At 38.3% G+C, this 21,303-nt stretch overlaps 1 protein-coding gene across 1 annotated transcript in view; it reads left to right on the top strand.

The window, feature by feature from the left end:
• The window catches only part of LOC122794692 (E3 ubiquitin-protein ligase TRIM17-like), a 512,331-nt gene extending 497,804 nt beyond the window's left edge, over nt 1-14,527 (top strand). The window contains exon 8 of the mRNA XM_044063323.1: nt 12,931-14,527. Coding sequence (XP_043919258.1) covers nt 12,931-13,031 — 101 coding nt within the window. The 3' untranslated portion in view covers nt 13,032-14,527. The remainder of the gene's footprint in view (nt 1-12,930) is intronic.
• Nucleotides 14,528-21,303: the final 6,776 nt, after the last annotated feature.

The following is a 21,303-nucleotide window of genomic DNA, read 5'->3' as shown; positions in this document are numbered from 1 at the left end:
AAGATTGCTATTTACAACTTAGGGGTACTACTATAGCGGCTTCATTTGCCCCCATTTATGCAGACCTATTCATGGGTTATACTGAAGAACAGCTTATTTATGATCTGATGCATAACCCCTATTTGGAATCTATGGATATTTGGTGCTGATGCCTTAATGATTGCTAGTTGGTATGGCACTCAGAGGCAGACTATTTAAGAGAATTTGTTACTTACCATAATGATAAAAAGTGGGATATACATTTTACAGTTAATTTTAATACTACATGGATGGTTTTCTTGAATGTTGAAATCCATGGTGAGCAGGATGGTACTTTGATGAGTCAGGTTTATAGGAAACATCCAGAAGTCAATACTTTGTTGCATGCTGAAAATGGCTAACCTAGATACATCATCCAGAATATTCCTAAATCTCAATTTATGAGCCTTCGTAGGATTTGTTCTTCAGATGAAGTGTTTTCTTTACATAACTAACAGTTGATGACAGGTTTTGTAACAGAGGGTATAAATATCAGGATATTATTAAATCAAGCAATTATGCTAGAAATCTGGATAGAGTGGATTTAGAAGGGTGACTTCGGATACCCAGTTGAGGTTAGTTACCAGTTATGTTAGTAGTATTTCAATTTTGATGGATGCAATAAATAAACATTGGGGAATCATCACTTCATATGATTCCTTGAGGGATTTTATTCCCTCAAAATGTCTTTTTTCATATAGGAGACGAAGGAATTTAGGTAGTTTGTCAAATCATTATAAGAGGCTGCAATACAATGCTGTTGGATGCAACAAAGCACTTTATTTATTTATTTTATTTTATTTATTTTACATTTGTTTACCGGGATAGTCCGAATGGATACATGTCCATTTTCAGCGGCGGCCTGGGGAGAAAAGCTGCACATAGACAAACTTACACAAATTATACAGAAGTTAACAAACAATTATAAAAACAAAGTGATTATAATATACAATGGCTTAATTGTGTTCCCTAGTTGGGGCTCACAATTCACATGGACAGACACAATTAAAAGTAAGAGACATCAGATAGGAAGCAGAGCTTGGTGACATAGTTACAAGTTATGATAATTACAGAATATGCTTTCAGTTTGTAACTTAATCAGGGTTGGTACATGGGCATAGCCAATTCACTTTGAGATACTGTTTGAGGTTTTTTTTTTTTTTTGAAGAGACCTTTGGAGGATTGTATAGTTTGGCAACAAATTCCAGGTTTTGCCAACAAAGCTGGTAAACAGGGATTCACCAGCAGAGTTATTAGCTTTGTGGGTTTGGACCAGTAGTTTATCGGCTGACTGTAGGGATCTCAGGTTGATATATGGCTTAATAATATTTTTAATTTAGGGGGTATCCCCAGGGTGGTACAAAATTTTGTGCGCTATTAAAAATTGATTGAATTGAATTAAGCTGGGCAGTTCTCGCCACTCTAGTTGTTTAAGGTTCTGGCAGTGGTGGGTTCTATAGGTGAAGGCAGTGGCGAATCTGGCAATATGACTGTAGCTATGGGACAGCTTACTTAGTTCAGATTTGTTGAGGTTTGAGAGTACAAGCGAGGGATATAAAAGAGTAGAGAGTAGGTGTGATCGGGCAATTGCAATCCTAGCCAGTGGTGTTAAAAATGTCTTGTTTCTATACAGTGATCCAAGCTTCTTATTGATGGTCTGTATGGTTTTGTTGACCTGTAGGTCAAATTTGAGATTATTGTCTACGATAACCCTTAGCAGTTTGGTGTGATGATCTGGGGAAAAAGTGGTACCATTTTTAGATGTGACAGAGAATGAAAGTGTGGTAGATCTACTAGTGGGGGAGAAGAGTAGAGGTTTAGTTTTATTGGGGTTCAGCAGTAGGCGTTGATTGATGAGCCAGTTCTTGATAGTGTTAAATGCATTTTGGGTTAAGGTTTGCAGTTCGGATGGGGAGGTGGCTGAGCAGATCAGAGTGGAAATCATCTGCATGTTGAATGCAGGTAGCCTTAGGGATAGCAGTGTGAAGGTTGCTGATAAAAATAGAGAAGAATAGTGGACCTAGTATGGAGCCTTGAGGGACACCGAGTGTGAGAGGTAGCTGGCTGGAGAATTTGCCCTGCCGTAGTACCGCCTATTGTCTACCAGTCAGGTAGGACTGGAACCACTGGATAGCAGGCTTGCTGAGGGAAATACATTTTAGTGAAAGAATGAGAAGTTTATGGTTGACCATGTCAAAGGCTTTTGATAGGTCAAAAAAGAGGGCAGAGGTAAGACTATTGTCATTCCTGTTTTGGGTTATGGCAGTAGTAAAGGAAAGGAGGGCTGAGGTGGTGCTGTGGTATGGCCTGAAACCATGCTGGGAGTCGGATAGTAAGTTATTCTGTGAAAGGTATTGCATTAGTTGCTTGTGTACACATTTCTCCATTATTTTGGCTAGTGGGGAAAGAATGGCAATGGGTCTATAGTTGGATATGTCTGAGGAGCTACCATCTTTATGGAGTGGGATGACGTGAGATATTTTCCAGAGGGAGGGGATAGCATTTTCAGATAAGGTTCTGTTGATGAGGATAAATATGGGATATGCAATGGCATCTGCAGCTATTTGTAGGTACTCTGCAGGGAGGAGGTCAGCAGTGAGGGTGATAGGTTTTAGTTTTTTTAGAAGTGTTTTGATAAAACTAGTGGATATTGGTTGGAAGCTAAATTTGGGGTGATTATTGGGTAGATTAGGCGTGTGGTTTAAGTTAGAGGGGGTTAACTGATTTGCTAGAGATTGGATTGTTTCAGTGAAAAAGTTATTAAATGTGCTAGCTATGGTCTCTGGGGAACTATGGGTGTAGTTGGCTGGGGTTGGGGTGGTGGAATGACCTGGACAAAGTAGTTGATTTAAGTCTGCCCAGAACTTCTGAGGGTTGTTATGGTGTTTTTGTAGGAGATTTTGGTAGAAGCTTTTTTTATCCAGTAAAATTGATTTTTTTGTATCATTCCTGAGTTGACGATATTTTAGCTGGTTGAGTGGGGTTGTAGTTGTTCTCCAGCTGGCCCAGGCTCTGTTTCTAGTTTTGATTTTTGCTTTGGTATCTTTTGTGAGCTATGGTGCTGTATTTGATCTAGATTTTATTGTACGTGCTGGAGCATGGGAATCAAGGATACTTAGGAATTTAGTGTTAAACGGATCTATGGCCTCCTCTAATGTTAGATTTTTTTAGTTTTGACCAGTCAACTGCTTTAATTTGTTTTGAAACATAGCAACTTAAAAGTTTTTCTTGTTTCTAACTGTTTTATGTTTGGGCTGGTGAGGGTTTCCTGCCTTATGTTTTATGATATAGCTTAGACAATGGTCATTGAGGTCATCAGGGAGAGTACCAGCTGTGTACAGTTGGGGTCGGTTATTAACTAGGATCCAATCTATGATACTATCCCTGTTGGTTGCTTTGTTTATCCTAGTGGGAGAGGTTATTGTCTATTTAAACCCAGATAAGTTTATATGGGGGGGATCAGAGGAGCAGAGGTGCAAGTCGGTGTTAAAGTTGCCAAGAACTATGGTTTCTTGGGGATAGGTAGTAGATAACCAGTAAAGGATATCTTCTAGGGTATTTAGGTTGTTGCCTGGTGGAATGTATGCACAGACAATGTTCAAGTGCTTGTTTTGGTTAATCTGTAGCTTGGTTATGAGGAGTTCTGCATTATTGAATTGGGGAGGTTGAATGGTGTCGCTATTAATGGTTAGAGTATTTTTGTAAAGGACTGCTATCCAACCTCCTTTCCTTGTAGCACAGTGTAACCAGTGAATATTGTATCCTGGATGTAGTATCTCATTGTCAGTAGTACTAGGTGTTAGCCAGGTTTCTGTAAGACACATAATGTCTGGGGAGTGGGTTGCTAGGAGGGCGTGTACATTGGGAATCATATTGTTAATACTTCTAATATTTAGGTGAAATGCTAGGAGGGAACTAGTGGGTGTATACATGGGTAGCTTGACTGTGGGGGTTGTGGTAGGAGAGTGGAGGTTTTTGGGTGTGGGTGATTGTTGGTGGGGTGTCAGCCATGCCATCAATGCAGTCTTTGTAAATATGTAGGCACCACACAGGCATTTACTTCTCATAATACGTTGCAGCTATTTGATATTCGAGTGTATGGTGATTGTGAATTGTACTGGGTTATTTATTTAGTATCATGTACCTGTCAGGTTTTTTATGTAGGGAAAACTTCTCGGCCATTTAAGTTATGCATTTCTGAACACTTAAATGATGTTAGAAGTGCATGTCAGTCTAATGCCCTGTACAAACATACTATTAAACATCCAAAAGCTCAGTTCAGGTTTGTTATAGATAGAATTATGATTAAGAATAAGGACAAAAAATGTTGGAGTAATTTTTTAGATAAGAAAGAGAAAAAAAGGATTATCCAATTGGGAGCTCTTTTTACACCAGGGCTCAATGAGCATTTGTGATTTTCCAATGGGATGCATCCAGATGGCATTTTAAAAAGGGGTGGAGAAAAGCATGCTTATTGCACTGAAGAAGGCTTATTAGCTATAACTGGTCTGTACCTTGACATGATATGATATAATAAAGTATTATTGCTGACAAATGAGTGCTGTTTGTTGTGTTTTTTGGAGTTCCTTACTCGTTGGCTATGCACCTGTTCTTTACCTGTGTGGTGTTGGAGTTAATATATACCTATCTCTCCAGCAGGTCCTATTTATATCTCAGGCAAGGTTTAAGTCTTTGGAACGGGTAATTCCGGTACTGTTTGTTTTGTGGATATGCAGGAGGTCCATCAGAGTGGAGTCTGATAATGCCATGTATGGTACACCTAGATCTCCCCTCAAAAGCCTGTTGGAGACAGAATACAGGGATAGGGCCTTGAGACAGTCTGCATAGGACATATTATTTATGCCTTGTATTCTTTTAGTGAGGAACCTCTGCGGATGTTCCAGTTGTTGGATATGCTTGGTTAGGTGCATACTAAAGGGGTTATTGTACTCAATGTTTGGTCTGATGAATGCTGAATACAGTGGAACAGTGACTTCTTTGGACTTAGATTCCATACCTTTGTTTATAAGTTGCACAACATAGAATGATTTCCTCACCACTGTACTTATGTTATGACCAAAGGCTAGATTACTATGTGTGTCCCTGACTACTGGGTCAGCTCTAAGGGTGTGTGTTGTCAATATTATAGTTACCAAGGATGGATGACTTCCCAAAGGATACTATTATGCATTTCCTGGCATTTAGTTTTAGTCCATGGCTTTAATACCAGTTGTTAGTCTATGGCAGTCCTTCCTGGAGAACATTTGTGTCAGTGTGATATTCAATGACAGCTCCTAATTTGCAATAACCTGCAAATTTAGTCTGCCAGAGACCACTGACATTGGCTTTGACTTCTGAGAAGTAAATGCCAAAAAGGAGCAGTCCAAGGACTGATCCCTGAGGGACTGCACTTGTGAATGGCCTCTTTGTAGAGGTGGAGTCCCCACTTCTAACTTCCTGTGTCCTGTCTGTGAGCCAGTTGGCTATCCACTGGGAACATACGGGTTTGTACCTAACCTCTTGAGTTTGTCAACAATGTCCCAGTGGGGTATTGTGTCAAATGCCTTGGCCAGGTCAAGGTATGCAGTGTGAACGATCTTGCCCTCATCCATTGCTTTGGTGACCTTCTCAAACAAATCCACCAGATTGAGTAGGCATGATCTGCCCTTGACAAAATCAAATGGGGTTGGGTCAAGTGTCTGGAGGTTTTTATTGATCATCTCCATGATAATTCTTTCCATGGCTTTACATATTAGACTAGTGAGACTTATGGATCTGTAGTTTCCAGGGTCTGTAGATAGTCCACCTTTATACTGAGGCATGACTGTTGCCTTTCTCCATTCATGAGGCAAAAATCCTGTTTGGAGGCTACTGTTAAATATTAATTCCAGAGGCCCTGCTAGGTCATTTTTCATGCTATTTAGAAGGTATCCTGGGATATTGTCTGGGCCCAATGATGCAGTGTTCTTGGTCTTAGAGAGATCATTAAGGATCTGTTCCCTAGTGATAGCAGGGGGAGTTATATTAGATGGTATTTCCTGAGGGAAGGATGAGGGGGAGAGGGGAGTAAATTTGGAGCTGAATTTATCAGCCAGGAGGTTTGCTATATCTTCTGGGTCAGTATAGGTGGCTCCATTTACAATGAGCTCTGCACACAATTGCGTATTGCCTTTGAGGTTGCAGACATAGCTAAAGAATGCTTTGTGGTTGTCCTTGGCCTGGGAGGCCAAACTTACCTCAAATTTGGCTTTGGTAGACTTTATTTTTCCTCTGAGTTGTTTGTTTAGTATGATAAGAATACTTTTATCCTGCTAGATGCTGAACTTCCTAATTTTTGCGATGATTTTCTTTCTCCTGTTATATATCCAACTGATTTTGTGATTCCACCAGGGTGGCTTGTTTTTTGAGTTAATTCTGTACTTCCTGGTGGGTATAGCTGCCTCTATGCAGTCATTAATATGCTTGTACAGGGTTTCTGTGAACTGTTCTGCTTAGGCAGAAGTGTTCTCAGGGTTTATGGGGGCTTGAAATTTTGCCAGGCTCTCACTTAACAGCAGGATGTTAGTCTTAGAATAGTTCCTGAATATACCAGGTTTAGCAGGGATCCAGGTTTTATTTTTACTTTACAGGAGATCATTTTGTGATCTGACCTTACCAGGAAAGGCATTACAGTAGGAGGTGTGCTGCAGTCTCCCATATTAGTAAGAACCAGATCCAGTATGGTTGCACCCCTGGTTGGTGTATTGACTATCTGGTCCAGGGAGTTTGTGTTTACAAAATTCAGGAATCTCTGTGTATGTACGTTTGTGTCATATAGGATTCCCAGTTAATAGTGGGGTAATTAAAGTCAGCCATGATTATGGTATTTGGTTGGATGGTTAGTATTCGTGATAAGTTTATATAGATGGTATGGGTTTCCTTGGTCATAGAAGGGGACCTATAGCTTGCAAGGAAATGGTTTTGAATTTTACTTATAGTGATTTCCACATGGAGCAGCTCAGATGCATTGTCCTGTTTAACCAGCCTTGAGGTATACTTATTTTTGATGTAAATAGAGACACCTCCACTTTTAGTCCCTGCCTGTGAAGTAGCTGACCTAAATGTGTGGAAGGCATTATAACCTTGCATTGTTGGTGTGCTGTCCACGGCTTTATACCATGTCACAGTGACTGCACAGACATCAGCATTCTCTAGGATTAAGAGAGCTTCTACAGACAGGAGTCTTTTGTTTAGACTCAGACTTTAGACTCCTAGCATTGAGCAATAATACCTTTAGATTTTCTTGGTTTTGATTTGCTATGTCGTCTGTACTTTCAGTTTGGTATTGCGTAAAAAAGGCACTATGAGAGAAGACAATGTTTTAGCTACTATTTGAAAGCCTAGATGGTAGAGGTGCAGACCATCCCTGACAAAGCAGCATGGCCTGCTGACCATCTCCTTCCATGTTGACAAATATTGCACCCCCTTAGAATGACATCATAAGCTAAGTCAATTATTAAAGTCAATCATCTTTTGTTCATATTGTGGCATCATCCTTGGAGAAGGTTAAATGCTGCTCACTGCTAGGCTCATACCAGCCTGAGTTACATATTCCGAGAGCACTAAGATCTCATACAGTCTAGGGAGGTACATCTAAGGTCATTTACTCCCACATGGACTATGACTGAGTCATATTGGTAATTGTGAACGCATGTGTAATGTAGCAGATCCTAGCCTCTGATAAGCAATTGACCATAACTTTCTCCTTACTCAGCTCGATGAGAAGGACATCACTGTGTCTCACACTGGAGTCTCCAATGACTAGAATGTTGGATTGTGTGGTGAATTGCCTTATGGGCTTAAAGTTAGAGGTTCCATGAGATGTATCTCTATGTGTTGATGTGGGTGTTGTTTTGAAAGTGCGTATTTGGGGCTGCTGAGGGTATTTCTTATGTGTACTTCATCTAGGAGGTCTTTATGGTTTAGGAAGGTTACACGTAAGTGCCTCAGCATATCTGGGTCTATTTTTCTGCTTTGAATTGTGCGTGATGGGTGCAGCATGTGTACTACTGACAGCCTTATTGATATTAGGAGTACTTTTATGTGAGAGCTTTACCTCTAGCAAGAGAAGTTGTCAAGTAACTAATGGAGGCAGAATACTGTGCATTGAAAATTAACAAATGTAATAATGTAACAATAAAACCAAAATGCAAGATGCCCTTCCAAAAGAGAAAGTTTTTTTTTTCTCTTGCTTACCCAAAATTCTTTGCAGCTGCATGGAAATAATTGTTGAGTAATTAACAAGACATAACTTTATGAATGTAGTTATCACAAAAACATTCATAAGAGTGAATCTAAAAAAAAATAAATCAAGCATCTCGCTTTAATCTTTATTATAGACAAAATCTTTTACAGCTTTAAGATTAGGAGTATATCCAAAAATGAAATTAATTAGTGCTATTCTCTATTGCAGTAGCCCTCAAAAATGATGTTTGCATGTTGTCTCCATGTCTGCATGACATTTCTGTTGGTTCTCTCAAAGGATACTTGCTTACCAGTTACTCGTTGACCCCATATATTATATTTCTTTTTTCTTATCACCTAGGTCATGCCAGAAAAAAATGAAAGCCAACTCATCTACAACGTTAACAAATAAATATAATTAAATCTTAGAATACATATGGTATTAAAACTGGAAAATAATTGCTGGGTCATCTGTATTGTAGCAGTATGGCTTAAGCCAGAGATATGCTGCCATTTAGAAAGGTTAAAAGAAACATTATTACCTACCACTTTGAGCTTGCAAACCACTGACTAACAAGAGTCAATAATCTGTACATTTAGTGAAATGCTTAGTGAAATAATGACTTTATCAAAAAAGAAATTTAGTAACTGTAGGAATGAAATAAGCTAGCTATAATGTTATAAATACTGTAAGTCGGCCAGCTATTCTTAAGTAATAATGTTAAATAAAGACTGTTTAATATCCAGTAAACTATATGGTAGGCTGCACAGGTGATTAAAGCTCTTAACTCTTAAGAAGCTGGTTCTTGGAGCCCACTTCTATTGTCTACTGTATGACACTGAGCAAGTCATTTAATCAAATAGTCCTTCCAGGCTGCATCCCGAAACTGGACATTTCTGCCTTGTGAGCTTACCAGTTTAGCAAATTAATATTAAAATGGGCCGTAACAAAATCGAGAGTAAGAGTTCTAGCCTGGTGTTTTTGTTATATTTTACGTTAGAGTTTACTTGCAAACCATTTAAGAGACCATGACACGACAAAAAGTATGTCCCTATTTCTTTGCAGTAAGGAAGAAGAACATGGCTGCATGTATGAAACATGGACCCACTTTGTAATAGAAGCTCAGGATTAGAATCTTTATTTAGGCACATAATGCCAATAATAGCTCAAGGTACACTGTCCATGCTCTGAAGCAGGTGTAAGTAACAAAGCCTTGAAGTTCTGTATAACCTCATTCCCCTACAAAATATCACATTATACAGTTTGTAATGGAAAAAAGTGACTTGTTTTGTATTTTATTTTGTTGAGAAAAATGCCCCTTGAAAATTGTCTTGGAGCTGAAACTGCTACCATTACATCATGAATGACTGAGCCCACAAAGACCCACCACTCAACATAATGCATAGGCTACTGCATTTCCATGCTAAATGCACCAGTAGGAGTTTACGTCCTACAAATGTAATTTATCCACAAGGTCTTAAAGGTGGAAGACTTTACAAGTACAATAATGTAGTAGAGAAACCACAATGTAGGTAATAAGCTGCTCATCTAAAGATGCTAGATGTTTTCACTTATTTAGAATGCTTTGATGTTGCGTATAAATTATTTTCCAATACCTACTATTGGTTCATAGGTGCATACTAGGTAAACTACCACTAGAACCCTTAAAAGCCTAGCCATACAATCCAAATGTGACCCACAAATTGGATTTATATACAGCATGATTTACTCACTGCCTCTGACAGTACAAGACATGGGAACCAGACCAGGAGTGAATTTCTGGGCCTATATTAGATTGCAGAAATGGTATTCCGGCAAACACCTATTCAACGACCCATAATCAGTGAAAATCGCTTCAGTTATTCTCTGAATTCACAAAGGGCAAATAAATAGTTGCCTGAAGCACAATGGACAACTTCAGAACTTTGCCCTTTTCTCCACTGTAGTACAATCTCGGAGTTGCTATATATATAGCTAGGGGGTTGTGCGGGACAAAGACCCCCACTTGGGTGAGTTTGAGTAAACTAATAGTTGGTCCATTGTGCTTCGGGCAACTATTTAGTTGCCCTTAGTAAATTTAGTGAATTGGTGATGCAATTTTCACTGACTATGGGTCGCTGAATAGGAGTTCACCTGAATACCATTTCGGAGAACTAATATAGACCCCAATTTCTGATTACTCATCAATTGGTCCAAGTTGCACTTCAGATTAGAGAGTAAGTTTGTTTCACATGGATAGTCCAGGGATGACTTGTATACCAACAAAGAACACCTCTCAGAAGTATGTATGATACTGAGAAAAGAGACAGGGCTTTGAGAAGATCGGCATAGGACACTGTGTTTAATTTCTGTATTCTTTTGTAAGGAACCTTTGTGGACATTCCAGTTGCTGCATGTGTCTGGTTAGGTATAAATTGAAAGAGGCATTGTAATCTATGACTGGTCTAATAAGGGATGAGTACAGTGGTACGATGACCTCTCTGGACATAGATGCCATGCCTTTACTTAAAAGTTGAATAGCATAGAAGGATTTTCTTTCAGTTTTGGGCTCATAATTCATCAACTTATAGGGGTGGTTTATTGATATTGCTGTTACCCAGGGTGGTCAACTTCCAAAAGGATAATATTTCTTGATATTAGGTTTTAAGCCATAGCTGTGGCACCAAGCATTTTTTTGTGTTAGATCTTCCTGAAGGGTGTTCTCATCTTGGGAGGATTCAGTGACTGCTCCCAGTAAGCAATCATCTGCGAACTTGGTCAGCCAGAGGCCTTTGATATCAGCTTTGACCTCCAAGTAGTAGATGCCAAAGAGAAGTGGGCCCCATCACAGAGTCCTGAATTAATTCATTGGTGACCAGCCTTCACAGATCCTAACCTCCTGGGTCCTATCCATGAACCAGCTAGTTATCCAGCATTTTATAAAGGGCTGTATGCTTAGTTCTATATTGTTTGACAATGCCCAATTCAGGTATTGTAGCAAATGCTTTAGCCAGATCTAGGTACACATTATTTATCATTTTAGCCTCATCCATTGCTTTAGTGACCTTGTCAAAAAACCCAACCAGGTTCAGTAAGCATGACCTTCCACTGCCAAAAGTAAACTGGGGAGGATCCAGAGTGTGTGTGTACAGGTCTCCTATGTTCTTGTTTATAATTTCCAAGATGATTCATTCAATAGCTTTTCAAATAAGACAAATCAGACCAATGGGTCTGTAGTTTCCAGGATCTGTTGAAGATCTTCAGTTATGAAGGGGTATAACCATTATAGTCCTCCATTCTTGTGACACAAAGCCTGTTTTAAGTATATATTTAAATAGTGAAACCAGAGATCCTGATAAGTCATATTTTAGACTGTTCAGGAGGCATCCTGGGATGTTATTGCTGCCCATTGAGGCAGTGTTTCTGGGTGTAGGATGCACAGCCAGTACATGTTCCTTAGAGAATTGGAGGGGTTATGCCTGTGGATATTTCTTGGGAGTTGGTTTGGGGTGGGGGGGTTATGTTGGAAATAAATTTGTCCATTTACAGGTTTGCCTTATTGCCAGGCTTAGAGAATGTGGCACCATTAACTATCCATTCAGAATCTTGCTGTGTGTTCCCTTGGAGGTTTCTGACATAGTTGAAGAAGGCCTTATCTTTCACCTGGGAGGCTAATGACTGCATTTTGATAACAGGTGATGTAGTAGCCCTATTTTTTACCTGTGTTAGTAAATAATAAAATAAGTAAGTAAATAAATAAATAAATGTAGACAAGACAGAGGAGTGTCCCTTGCTGAATAGCACCCTAACCAGTCCCATGGTTTCCTAAGCTTCCTATGCATAAGTCTAACCATGAATGCCACATGACATTTCACATCCTTAAATGAAGACAGTTGCCAGAGAATCTTCACCTGAAGACTCACTAAAGCAGAACACGAAATTATGTAACCTATCTCCCCTTTCTATTTTCAGTCAATAGAAATCCCTTTTAAGAACATATATGTTATATTGCATTGTTATGCTTTAGTGAATTGCGTACCCTTAGATCTACACATGTGATACATTTGAGTTACTAATGCTGGATACATGTTTCCATAGAGTAAAAGGAAGGGGCAGAAAGAATCAAAACCATGATTTTTTTCTACAAAGATATACATTTCATTTGCCTATTTTTCTCTTACTCATTTCATTTTGCAATCTTATGCAATATTTAATTATATAATAAGGAATGTAGTTACAGAAAAAGTAAGCAAAGAAAAACATGTTTTTTTTTCTGCACTTTTGATTTTGTTTGTATTTTACACTACACTGCAAACTAGAAGAAATGGCATTGATATAAAATAAAAAATTTTTCTATAAGACTGGACATATGGTGAGATTAACACATGAAATGTGCAATGAAACCTGAGCAGTATTTCTTTATTTGTGCCAGTGTGTGTGTGTGTGTGTATGTGTGTGTGTGTGTGTGTGTGTGTGTGTGTGTGTGTGTGTGTGTGTGTGTGTGTGTTTTGTCTATCATACAGTATATTAATGCTGTCCTCAACCTGAAATTAATCATAAAGGCATGTAGGGAAATCAGTATACATATCAATACATTGAAATTAATAGTGTACCAAATAACCTATCTTGCTACCTGATTATAAATGTAAACAGATGTAACATAAATTGACAAATCAACATACATTCTTGTGTTGATTCCTTCCTTACAGAGTCCACCTCAAAAAATCAACCAAACCAGAAGAAATTAACTGGAGCAAGAAAACTGTCTTTTCTGCGGTTGCCCCGTCCCAACTCTGGATGGTATGTTTAGTAAAGTATACACTCTCAACACCATCAGGACACCTACATGAAGGAAAAGTAACCAATAAAAAGGCAAACAAATGAATGAACACATCATGAAGAAGTAATTTAGAGAACATATTTGATGCCACTTGTAGTATCTCAATAAAGAACTTGGCTAATGTTATTTAATTTGAGAAGAATAACAAATATGGTATTTTATTTCCTGCTCAAATGCCAATGTCCTTCAGAATTTTTATTCTGTCAAAAGCAATCTGCCCTCGGCAATGGTGAAGTGGATTTTATAGTTGTTAAAGTCAGGTTAAACTGATATCTGACACTGATCCACACATGTCCATAGCCTCATAAAAGTGAACAGTTTTAACCAAGATTTAATTCACGCTGTTGTTTCACAATATTCACTTTGTTCTGAATTTGGTCTCCAACCCTATAGAAGAGGGTAACTTTTTTTAATAAGTCTATTATCTCCTTCCATTTTTTCTTTTTTTTTTTCCTACTTTTCAATGGATCTGGGGAAGTTCTGCTATCACTTTGATCTCAAGAATCCCCATGCTTAAATATTAATTCACTACCCAAGTAAAAATAGGCTACCTGACTAGATGTTTTTGAAAAAAGATTGAACTGAGAATAATTACAGAATATTTATCAGTTATAACTATGGACTTGCATTTTATTGTACAACACCTTAAAACTTCAAGAGGAACTTTAAAACTATTAATTAGAAATATTTTTTTTCATTTAATCCTTAATGTATGAATACATTGTTTTAATTCTATGATGTAGAGAATGCATTACGTGGCCTGACCATTGTAGGGAGAAGCTTCATTGGCAGTTATGAGCAAACATACTGGGAATCCATGGAGAGCCAATCAAATTCCCAGTTTTTTTATCCATTCATGAGTGGTCCAGAATAGTTATCAGCAGTTCCCTTCCCCTTTTGCTGAATGTATATGAGTGAGCTGGTTTAAGTAAATGTCATAAGTTATAGTAAAAGCCATCCCAGTGACAGATGCTCTCATCCATCAAATATATATTTTTTTAAATTAGTGTTTTTACCTTATTTGTCTAAAAAAGGAGGCTGTATTAGCTACATCATAGATATTCCAGGTATTCTACACTATGCTGTTTTTGGACATTTTGATAGTTTAACTTGAACTGATTTCATTAAGTTTGGGTGAAATAGAAAGACTGCTGTACACTACAGTGGAAGGTCTTTTAGCCTTTTATGTCTTTTTGTTAGGTAGGTATTTGGGGCAGAAATGGTCCCCCCTTTCTTGTTTTTTGTAAGTATAACTAACTAAACATGAGTGATGTGGAATGTTGCTCCTTGGATCCTATTGGCTGGAGATGGGATCAGTGATGCAGCTCTAGGTATGACTGAGCCATCTAACAGCATGGTCATACTATTCTTGTTGTTATGATTTGATTGGTCATTGTACATGAAATTAATTTTGGTATAGTGGTTAATATTTATCGTGATTTTTTGTTCATTAAAGAATGTTTGAACTGGCAATCCAATAATAAAGTCATTAATTCATTATGGTATCTTCATTCTTTCAGAAGGAAAGTTTTTACATGATAAAGACATGTTTTAAAAAAATGTGTTCAAAAGGGCATATTACAATTTAACAAATGCAGTGTGATTTGACCATTATTACTGAAATGTTGTCATTCAACAAAGGAAACAATTCTCTTTACTCATTAAGTGAAAATTCATTTCTGGCTATACAAAAAGAAACATTTGTTTGCTCTACTGTGGATGCAGATATTGAAATAATTTGTGGAAAACAATACATTTGCCTCAATCTCAAGATAGAGCTTAACATCTGGTGTTCTATGTTTGATTTGAACTGGAATTTACATTGCCATTCTTAATGAACTGTGAAAACTGTAACTCAGAACATATCTGCTGTGTATAATACATCACAGGATTTCTTTTCTTAAGTATGGTTCCATAAAACAGAGTATGCCTTTAGTACAAATAATCAGCAGTGCCAATATACTATTATGAAAACATTCTTCTTTAAACAGCAACTACAAGATTGAAAAATTGTGTAGTAATCCATTTTTTGTGTTACCTCGGTCTGTGCATCCACAAGGTTATTAACTAAGAAGTTAATAAAAGTATCAATGTGTTTGATATAGCATGTTTTAGTTTACAGGCAGCTGGAACCATGTGCAACTTGGAGAACCATGCTGCAATTCTTACACATGATTTATCAATAACTGTCTCAGAAATAAGTGTTTTAAATTAGTTATATAAAACAAAATCTAAGTAACAAGTTTCCTGATGCAGTTATATCTTAAGTAGTAATTAATGGTACTCTGTTAGTACAGATTATAGCATAAGGATATCAGTATGCTTACTTTAAATATTAAGTTTCATAAACATCATTCTAATTTGGCTCCATATTAAATAAAAACATATATATGCAGTAAAAATACATGATACCCTGGAAGGTTTAATATTGTGATTTCTTTTGTCAGTCTGTCTTATGTGGCTATTCACTTCTGGCTACTTCAGTAAGCGGATAGCACAATGGTATATAAAATATTTACACATGAAATGCAAAATCTACTTTAAAAAAGTCAGACTAATGGCTAAAATGCAAATTGTAAATTTAATACAGCTTTTTATATGTGTTGTTTCTAAAGTTTCTACAATAGAAAACTAGCTATACCATTCCTTAATAGGGAGCAATTCACCTTAGAGAAGTTCTTAAAGTTTTTGGCATTAGGTGGGGGGACTAGTGTTAGCTTTATTTCAAGGGAGACTGCTTTGTTATCTGATCTTACCATGAAATACCATGAGAGGGGCAGCACTTTCCAATATCTGTGAGTACCAAATATAAGATATTTGTTCACCTAATCAGAGTGCATACTAGCTGCTCCAGGGCATTTGAATTTACAAAATCAAGAAATCTTTGGGCCTAGAATTCCAAGATGGCCAGCAGCTAGGAAACACACTTCTCCATCAGCTCTTGACAAAAAGTTATAATCTAACCCAATCCGGGCTCCAGCACCTCTACTAACTCATCAAAAATCAAGAAATACTGTACTATACTGGATACTAAAGCATCTTTTCAGAAGATTTTGTAAAATATACAGAATTTATATACTTATCTGCAAAACCAAGTGCTGAAAGGGGAATTTCTGCAAACAGTTCAGGTCTCACCGATAAACTACAGGAAGCTACATAGAAAATAAAAAACTTTGATAAATACAGAAACATGGATTCAATGGAAGCTCAAACATCAAAAACAAAACTTTCACAATTAATTTCACTGGGGAAAGAAGTCTGTACAAAGAGACAAAAACTACAAAACAGCAAACAGACTTACAGAAGCAGACTGCCAAAATGAAGACAGAACAACCCCTTTTTATGGAAGAACTTAACGCAGCTTTAACACCTTTGCAGGAAGAAATACACTACTTTTCTAAAAAACTAAATGCTTTTGGAAGTACTTTAGATCAAATATTGTCTAGACTAGAGAAAAATGAAGAGAAAACTGTAGAAAATAAAACTAAGATAGAAGAACTCAGAAGAAGTACTAATGCCACAGAAAAAAACAGTGTCTGAACTACAACAAAAAATAATAGACTTAGAATCAGGATCAAGAAGAAATAATGTGCTTATCATGGGCATCCCTGAATCATCTGAACAAGCTTTTTGCATACTGCAATAAAAGAAATCTTTGAAATACTCTTGGACAAAAATGCTGCAGTACAAAACGTTTTAGTACAGAGATTTCATAGAGCATTAAGAAAATCTCAGACTCTTGATGCTGCAAGGCAAGTCTACGTGAGATTATTGAATGCAGCTCATGCTAACATGGGTTTACAAGCTGGCAAAACTAAAAGAAAATAATTTGGAAAGGCAATAAAATAGCAATTGCACAGGACTTATCGTTCGCTATCAAGTAACAGAGACAAATTATATTACCTTTCTGTCCATACTTAATAAAAAACAAAATAAAGTTCCAAATGAAGTATCCTGCTTCTCTACAATTCCAATACAAGGGGTCTACATACCAAACAAAAAGTAAAGAAGAAGCAAACTCAGCTTTCTTAAAATCATTCAATGAAATCCCTCCAAAATAACCAGTAAAATGTAAGTAACATTTATACTGTTCTTGTCAGCTTTTAAAATGTATTTAAACTGTAAACAACCTTAAATCCAATGAAATACAGGCATCACTAGTATTTTTATGCATTATTTTGAAGTTTCTGAAGATTTTTTTACCTTTATATTGCAAAAAAAGTCTCCATGGGCTTACGTTTCTGTTGGAACATTTTAAAGCCATTTTTCCAGGATACTGAGACACATCAGACATCCCGTGACCTTTGACCTCACATTGCACATGTTAATTATCTCATTCAGTGTGTCAGAGCCAATTCCAGTCTACGGCAGCCAAGAAGTCCCAAAAAAGAAGCAAGAACCATGTGAATGCATTAAGACATCCAATAGCTTGACCAGATTGCCATCCAGGAAGTAAACTGCAGTATTACAAGGCTGAAAATTGAGAGGCATCTACATTTAATGAAAAAGAACAATTTATGGCTCAAAATCACGCAGGTACTGCAACCTTTCTTAATTCACTAAGTGTAAGTTTTTGAAGGCAGTTATTGAAGAAGAATATTTATGTAATTATTGGCAATCTAGATGATGTAATGGAAGAAAACAAATTTTAAATAAGAACTGAATGAGAAAGCTAAGCTTAAAATGATCCCTCCAGAATAAGAAGACTTATGAAGAAGATGCACTACAAGCTTGGACTTGGCTATTATACTATTGTAAATAAAAATTACTTTATGCTCATTCATCAGTTTTTTTTTTCTCTTTCATTGGACTAGTATTAGTCAGAATACTAGAGAAGGTCAAGTAACATTTTGTGTACTAGATGCATTTAAATCATCATCATCTTTCGGCTTTTCCCGTTATGGGTCGCCACAGTGGATCATCTCTTTCCATTTCTTCCTATCCTCTGCATCTTGCTCTGTCACACCAACCACCTGCATGTCCTCTCTCACCACGTCCATAAACCTTATCTTAGGCCTTCCTCTTTTCCTCTTACCTGGCAGCTCCATCCTTAGCATCTTTTTCCCACTATACCCATCATCCCTCCTCAGCACATGTCCAAACCAACGCAATCTCGTCTCTCTTGCTTTGTCTCCAAACTGTCCAACATGAGCTGACCCTGTAATATACTGATTCCTAATCCTATCCATCCTAGTCACACCAAGTGTAAATCTTAACATCTTTAACTCTGCCACATCCAGCTCTGACTCCTACCTTTTTGTCAGTGCCACTGTCTCCAACCCATATAACATAGCTGGTCTCACTACTGTCTTGTAGACCTTCCCTTTCACTCTTACTGGTACCCGTCTGTCACAAATCACTCCTGACACTCTTCTCCACCCATTCCACCCTGCCTGTACTCTCTTCTTCACCTCTTTTCCACATTCACCATTACTCTGAACTGCTGATCCCAAGTACTTAAACTCATCCACCTTTACCAACTCTACTCCCTGCATTCTCACCATTCCTCTACCCTCCCTCTCATTTACACACATATGTTCTGTCTTAGCCCTGCTGACCTTCATTCCTCTGTTCTCTAGAGCATATCTCCACTTCTCCAGAGTTTCCTCAACCTGAGTCCTACTCTCACTACAGATCACAATGTCATCTGCAAACATCATAGTCCACAGGGCCTCCTGTCTGATCTCATCTGTCAACATGGCCATCACCACTGCAAATAAGAAAGGACTCAGAGCTGATCCTTGATGTAATACCACCTCCACCTTAAACAGATCCATCACTCCCACTGCAGTCCTCACCACTGTCACACTACCTTCATACATATCCTGTACCACTCTTACATACTTCTCTGCCACTCCCGACTTCCTCATACAATACCACAACTCTTCTCTAGGCACCCTGTCATATGCTTTCTCCAAGTCTACAAAGACACAATGCAACTCCTTCTGACCTTCTCTGTATTTCTCCAATAACACTCTCAGAGCAAACATTGCATCTGTAGTGCTCTTTCCTGGCATGAAACCATATTGCTGATCACTAATCATCACCTCCCTTCTTAACCTAGCTTCTACTACTCTCTCCCATAACTTCAAGCTGTGACTGATCAATTTTATCCCTCTGTAGTTACTGCAGCTCTGCACATTACCCTTATTCTTAAAGATAGGTACCAAAACACTTTTTCTCCACTCCTCAGGCATCCTCTGACTTTCCAAAATTTCATTAAACAATCTAGTTAAAAATTCCACTGCCATTTCTCCTAAGCACCTCCATGCTTCCATTGGGAAGTCATATGGGCCAACAGCCTTTCCATTCTTCATCCTCTTCATAGCTGTCCTTACTTCCTCCTTGCTAATCTGTTTCACTTCCTGATTCACTATCCCCAGATCATCCAACCTTCTCTCTCTCTTATTCTCTTCATTCATCAGCCTCTCAAAATACTCTTTCCATCTACTCAACACACTCTCCTCTCTTGTGAGTACCTTTCCCTCACTATCCTTTACCACCCTTACTTGCTGCACATCTTTCCCAGCTCTGTCCCTCTGTCTAGCCAATTGGTACAGGTCCTTTTCTCCCTCTTTAGTGTCCAATCTCTCATACAACTCTCCATACACCTTATCCTTAGCTTTCGCCACCTCTCTCTTTGCCATGCGCCTCATCTCCTTATACTCATGTCTATTTTCTTCATCTCTTTGACAATCCCACTTCTTCTTCGCCAGCCTCTTCCTCTGTATACTCTCCTGTACTTCCTCATTCCACCACCAGGTCTCCTTGTCCTCCTTCCTCTGTCCAGATGTCACACCAAGCACCTTTCTAGCAGTCTCCCTTACTAGTTCTGCTGTAGTTACCCAGCTATTCGGTAACTCTCCACTGCCTCCCAGTGCCTGTCTTAACTCTTCCCTAAACTCCACTTCACAATCACCCTTTTTTAACTTCCACCATGCATTTTAATATGAAGCATATTGTGGAGATATATCTTATGTTGATTTTCCATATGCTTATATAGGCAGAACACAAGAAGGCTACTTATAACATATACTCATAATATATCTGCATAATCCAATATGTAGTAGCATAGTCTGTTGTTCAATATTCACCAAGGTTATTCACACCACCAGGCTAGTTGGCCAACACAATGTGTCTGAAATTCTCCAAGTGCAACTAACACTAGGTAAGACTGCAATCCAAATTGTAGCTTGCTACAGATCACCCACCATACCCCAAGATTCTCACTACACCTTTCTAAACATACTGGAAAATATTAAGATAGAACCAAACACCCTAACACTGGGTGATTTTAACTACCCTGCCATTAACTGGGAAAACTACTCATGTCCCAACACCTTTGCGCAACGGTTCTTGGAATTCATAAATTCCAATGCCCTGGATCAAATAATCCATAGTCCCACCAGGGGCTCCAATATCCTAGACCTGGTCATTACCAACATGGGAAATCAATGCTCCATACCTATGGTCACCCCGTCGTTAGTCAGGTCTGACCATAAGCTAATCACCCTTAACATCCACATCCCACCCCCACCCCCCAGTAAAGAAACCACCATAAAAAACTTCTCCAAAGCCAACTTCATGCTACTCAAGTCAGAAGTGACAAACTTCATAACACCCATGCAGACGGGAACTGAAAGTTCAACTGCTGAATCCTACACTAAGGCACTGTACGAGCACATCCACTCATGCATGAATCGTGCCATCCCAAATAGAACCAAAATGCTCTCATCCAAAAAAGGAAGCCAATCTGGTGGTCCCCTGCCATAAACAAACTTTACAACAAAAGGAAGAAACTTTTGCAGAAAAGAGGAAAATCCCAGGATGCAAAATCCCTTACTAGCCTCAGTAAGAAACTGAGATGCCTCATAAAATCCTCCAAAGCTAGTTACGAAAATAAAATTGCCAAAGATTCCAAAGACAACCACAAAGCATTCTATAACTATGTCAAGAATCTAAATGGCAATGCTCAGATCTGCTCTGAGCTAAAACAGAATGGCATTAAATATACTGATCCAAAGGATATTGCCAATATCCTGGCAGATCGATTCAGTGCCAACTTCACCCCTCTCACCCCCTAAATGGCCCATCTCAATACCGGAAGATTGCCAAATTCCAGTAATAATGGCCACACAGGTACAAAACGCACTCTCTAAAGCCAAGAATACAGCATCCATGGGACCAGGTGACATCCCGGGCTGTGTACTACATGAACTACAATATGAACTGGCATCTCACT

The sequence above is a fragment of the Protopterus annectens genome, chromosome 2.part1 (assembly GCF_019279795.1).
Source record: "Protopterus annectens isolate FY-2018-M chromosome 2.part1, PAN1.0, whole genome shotgun sequence".
Lineage (NCBI taxonomy): Eukaryota > Metazoa > Chordata > Ceratodontiformes > Protopteridae > Protopterus > Protopterus annectens.
This window is presented reverse-complemented; position numbering and strand designations above follow the sequence as displayed.